This window comes from Phaseolus vulgaris, chromosome 3 (genome assembly GCF_000499845.2).
Source record: "Phaseolus vulgaris cultivar G19833 chromosome 3, P. vulgaris v2.0, whole genome shotgun sequence".
NCBI classification, from domain to species: domain Eukaryota; kingdom Viridiplantae; phylum Streptophyta; class Magnoliopsida; order Fabales; family Fabaceae; genus Phaseolus; species Phaseolus vulgaris.
In genome coordinates this window covers 17494970-17500165 of record NC_023757.2, presented here as the reverse complement: position 1 = coordinate 17500165, position 5196 = coordinate 17494970, and the positions used below count along the sequence as shown (strand labels likewise).

The 5196-nt window shown below is 53.0% G+C and overlaps 1 protein-coding gene across 1 annotated transcript; it reads right to left on the bottom strand.

Moving 5' to 3' along the window:
• Positions 1–4031: 4031 nt before the first annotated feature.
• LOC137839252 (uncharacterized) lies at positions 4032–4940 on the bottom strand. The gene has a single exon (XM_068648374.1). The coding sequence runs from the start codon at positions 4938–4940 to the stop codon at positions 4032–4034; it is 909 nt and encodes a 302-aa protein (XP_068504475.1).
• Positions 4941–5196: the final 256 nt, after the last annotated feature.

Sequence of the window (5196 nt, the reverse complement as noted above, 5' to 3'; positions counted from 1 at the left end):
TTGTGCTGTTCTCGGTCTTGAGGTTGTAGATATCATCCTGTAGCCGCCTGGTGGAGCTCTCCACAGCTCTCGTTATGATCGATGGGATATCCTCTGCAATGGTTTTGAGTTTAGCAGTCAGAGGTTCCCACATCCTCGTGACCTCGAGGGAAAGATTTGCAGCTTGGAGAGGCGCCAGGGGGGCTTGTTGAGGGTTCTCGTCGCCGCCTTCCTTAACAATATTTTCGGTGGTTGCTTCTTGGCGTGGCGACGCAATCGGGGATTCGGTGATTAGGATTGGAGAGGTGTGAGCGACCTCATCCCCGATTGGAATGATTCCTGCAGCTGAAGTGTTGGAAGGAGGGCCCCCTCCTGCTGATATATGTGGTGTAGAGGCCCTTGGGGGGTCCTCTAAGAAGTTTGGCTCTTGGGCCCCAGTTGCAGGTGGCGCAGTGGCCAATGGAACTGCTTGGACTGGTGGTGAAGGGGCTTGTGGTGCTGGTGGTGAAGGAGGAGGAGCGGGTGTTGATGGTGGTGTTGAAGCTGGAAGAGGGGGCGGGGCAGGTGGAGAAGATGGTGCCACTCTCTTCCTTTTCGTGACAAGGCCATCCTCTGTGACCTCGTCGTCCTCTTCCTCATCCTCTTGGACAACTTAGGGGGCCTTCCGCTTTGGCCTCTTAAGGACCAGTTTCTTTCGTTGGGTGGGCGCCTTAGGCGGTGATCGCCCCTGGATGATGGCCTTCTCGACCGCTGAGTTGGGAACCGTCTGGGAGCCGGTCGCCAACCCGTGGTTGCGGGCGAGCGCCTTTAAATCGGCGAGCATGTTCTTACCCAACATGGTGTCTACATGAAATGAAAGTGCATAAGTTAGCTCGAAGGAGAAAGGGGTAAGTGTACAAGACAATAAGACAGCAAAAGCAGGCATATGCAGAAAAGATAAAACCAAAGTCTTGTGTGTATCGCACAAGACGCCCAGAAACAATATCAGAAGCAATGTCAAGACAAAGATGTAGCGTCCTAACCTATTTGAAATTCCAACTGGTCCTCAAAGAACTCGAAGGAAATCAGGGTGGGGGTCAAGAATGTTATGTGGGCATTTGCCACCCTCTTCCAGAAGAGACAAAGGTCTCTGTCCAAAGCTCCCATGCTATCAGGACTTCTGGGCCTCCTGAAGCAGCTCTTGGACTCCTTTTTCCCCTTGTCCACCCAGTACAAGGGGAAACCGTCGAGGAGGGAAGGGTCTTTGTCGTTTGCGCGAACCTGGATGAACTTCCCCTTCCAATCCTTGTACGACTGCTGGAAGATGGTGAAAATGGACCTCCCAGCAATGGCGTTCAGGCTGACCCACAGGCGATCTCCTGGGTGCTTGGCCTCGAACAAGAATAAAAACACGTCCACTGACGCGGGCAACCCCAGGTGGGCGCACGTTACCTCAAAAGCTCGGACAAACGCCCAGCTGTTGGGGTGAAGCTGGGCGGCAGCGATGTTGAGCTCGGTTAAGAGTTCCCTCTCAAATCGAGTAAGAGGGAACCTGAGTTTAACCTTCTTGAAGAGAGTGGTGTAGACGAAGCAGAAGGGCCCGTCGGCGCTCACTTTATCATCGGCGCACACTGACAGAGTGGCTGGGCAAGGCAGCACCATCATTCTCTCATCGTGCTCCTTGTGGAATGATTGGTGGGCCTCGTCCCCATTGGTCAATCGCAGAACCGCTCCCGCGGTGTTCACCGACGACGTTTCCTTTAAGAGGGTTGAGTTAGCCCATGAGTATAACGTCTTGAAGTCTGGCAGTGGGGTGGGGGCTCCTCCAGCGTTTGGTGGAGTCGCCTGGGCCAGAGTGGTTTGAGAAGACGCGGGCCTCACAGCCTGCGAAGAGGGGGCACCACGAACTTGCGTAGAGTCGTGTGCTTGAGAAGGAGGGTTTCGCGTTGACGGAGGGGGGTTCGGGGTGATCTTCGTGCGAGTCATGGTAGCAACTGCAAACGAAGGAGGAAAGAAAAATAATCAGGAGGGTTACAAAGGCTGACTCGATCATGAATGGAAGGTGAAAGACGAACGAATGTGAGTTCGTTGCGACGATCGACAAAGCCCTAAGTCACGCAGAAGGAGAAATGGAAAAACAGCCCACAACGTATGCACCAGACAGTTACAGGATGATGCAAATCAGTGAAAATGCGAGAAAACACAGCAGATGAGGGAAAGTAGTTACCTTTCGATGATCGGGAGAATGTTGAAGGGAGGTGGTGATCTAGAGCGTCGAGGAACGTCGAGAGCTTTCGCAGAAGGAAATGAGAGCGTATGCAAGTGTGAAGAAAGTGATGGAACAGTAGGAGCGTAAGGGGTTTAAGGGTTTTCGAAACGGTTTGGGGAAGCGCTAACGGCAGATGAAGATAGCCGTTGATGAGAGCCACGTGTCGAACCATGCGCGAAGGGTTTGGTGGAGCGTCAGAGCAGCAGAAAGTACTATCGCTTGGAATTCTGCGCCCATGCCACGTAGACCGGCGTTAACGAAGGCTTTTTCAGTCTTTTCGCTAGACAAGTCTTCGCTTAAGACTGGGGGGCTTGTGTACCGCCCTGGTGGTCGGATGCGATGACGTGGCATCCTGCTACAGTATAGGCGTGTTGACAAGGCGCCAGGTTGACAGTTGGGAAGGAAGTCGGGAGGCACGTGTAGTCGCCGATAGTTAAGTTGGCGTGTTCCGACCTCCAGCTTACCAGAATAGGCGATCGCCAGGTTGGGGATGAAGTCGCCAGATGCGGACTCAGGCGACCAGGCAGTCGGAGATCGCCAGAACAAGCACATCGCCGAAGATGAAGGAGAAGCAGATTATGAAGGCGGCCGGCGAGACCACAGGGAAGGTGTATGAAGGCCCTACCTCGCCAGTTTCAGTAGAGATCGCACTCCTGAGTTAGCTATGGACTGGGCAGTACCATGCATAGGTAACTTAGCCAAAACGAGAGAAGAAGCAGCGCCAAGTCAGGGAGCCCCAGATGATGGCACGTGTACAGTTGGATACAAGCCACGTGTCCAAGTCTGTAACTGCCAGGAGAGAGAAAACCATCAGGTATATAAGAGTTCCTAACAGATTTTCTAAGGTACGCACGTTCAGTTCATACACTTTACGCTTGCGAGTGACAGAGCTGTTTGTGAGAGAGATTTGCACGGCTCCAGTTCTTAGTATTTGGTGATACCGTCACTGACTTGAGCGTCGGAGTGCGATCGGCCGCAGCGGCGCCGTATCGTTTCTTTGCAGGTTCTTGAGATAGATCCAGAGGAGGAACGGAGGTGAGAAGCGGCGCGCACGTCGATCCTTTGACGAGGCATTCTCCAGCGCTCCGGTCAACAGGCAGGATCACCTTCTGAGGTGCTTACCTGTTGGACCTCTGCACGTGGTCATGCTCCTGGACGATGACCGAGTTGATGGCCCGTTCTGTAATGGCGAAGTATAGGCGGAGTGGAGTACCTGGTCGTGGCTTACACAATATTGGGAGACTGGCAAGGTATTCTTTTAGTTTGAGGAACTACTCCTCGCACTCGTTGGTTCATACGAACCTCTTGTTCCTCTTTAAGCACTGGAAATATGGATGTCCTTTCTCCCCTCCTATTGATAGAAAATGGGACAAAGCTGCCATCCATCCTATTAGTTGTTGCACCTCCTTCACTGAGATCGGGCTCCTCATGGCTATGATTGCCGCACACTTCTCAGGGATTGCTTCTATTCCCCGCTCGGTAAGCCAGAACCCTAAGAACTTCCCTGTCTCTACCCTAAACACACACTTTTCGGGTTCAGCTTCAACCTGTTCTTGGTTATTGTGGTGAATAGCTCCTCAAGGTCGGCAACGTGTTGGTGTTTCTCCTAAGAGGTGACCACCATGTCATCAACGTAGGCCTGGACGTTCCGCCCTATCATAAGGGCGAGCACCCTATCCATCAACCTTTGATAAGTTGCGCCAGCGTTCTTGAGCCCAAAAGGCATCACCTCGTAACAATAACTGGAAAGCTCTATCATGAATGTTGTTTTGCATTCATCCCTGGGATGCATCTGGATTTGATTTTATCCGGAGAAAGCATCCAAAAAATTGAGGAGTCTGCAACTTGACACACTGTCCACTAGGGCATCAATGCTGGGGAACAGGTATGAGTCCTTCGGGCAGGCTTTGTTCAAATCTGTTGGCCTCGTAGGGGCGTCTCCCCTCTGGTTTCTTCCTTCCCGTCGTGGTCTCATTGACCTTGGCGGGCTGAGTTCGCGTCGGTCCTCTCGGGCATGAGGGCACGACGCTGGTGCGCTTCTCACATACCTCTCCCTCAGAAGCGATATGTTCCACCGCCCGACGGCGTATTTCAGCAAAAGTCCTAGGGCGGTTGCGAATGATTCGCCAAAAGTGCCGGGGCATACACCTTTCAAGAACGCGTACACAATCATGGGCTCCTCTGTCGTACCAACCTTTACTACCTGGGCTCCGAAGCGGTTGATGTATTCCTTTAGGGTCTCCCCTTGATACTGTTTCACATCAAACAGATCGTAGGAAACCGGCTGCGGGGCCTTGTTTGCTAGGTATTGTTCCCTGAACAACCGCGACAGTTGTCGGAAGGAGGTGATATGGCCGTCCGGGAGGCTGATGAACCAATCCATAGCCATCCCCGTCAGGGTGCTCATAAAGAGCTTGCACTTGGCAGCGTCGGAGCCGCCTACCAGGACCATCTGTGTGTGAAATGCAGAGAGATGCGCCTCAAGATTCTCCATCCCGGTGAAGATCACCTTGGGCCCTGCGAACGTGTTGGGGATCACTGCATCCAGAATCTCTTGCGAGAAGGGAGTGGAAAACTCCCTTGGCGGGGAGAGGTTCTCCATCTCGTCATGTTCGCGTTGCCCCCGATTATTCCGCAAGCCCCGGCGCAACTCCTCATTTATACGATGGAGCTCTTCGTTCCTCACATGCGAGGCTTCGAGATCCGCTTGCATGCGTTCCTGTTCCAACTTCGACTCCGCCATATCATCTTGCAGCCCCCGCATTATCTCCAGGACCTGCTGCATGGACAGTTCTTCTGGCGCAGCGCGTGCGGTAGCTTGTCTAGTGGAGGCCATTCTTCACTGTTTTCTCGATCGTTATCGTGACCTGATAGATCCTTTCAAACTTACGATGAGACCAATGTTTTATATCGGCCCTACGGTGGGCGCCAAATGTTCTGTCCGGTTGACCTGAGACGTCTTTGTGCGC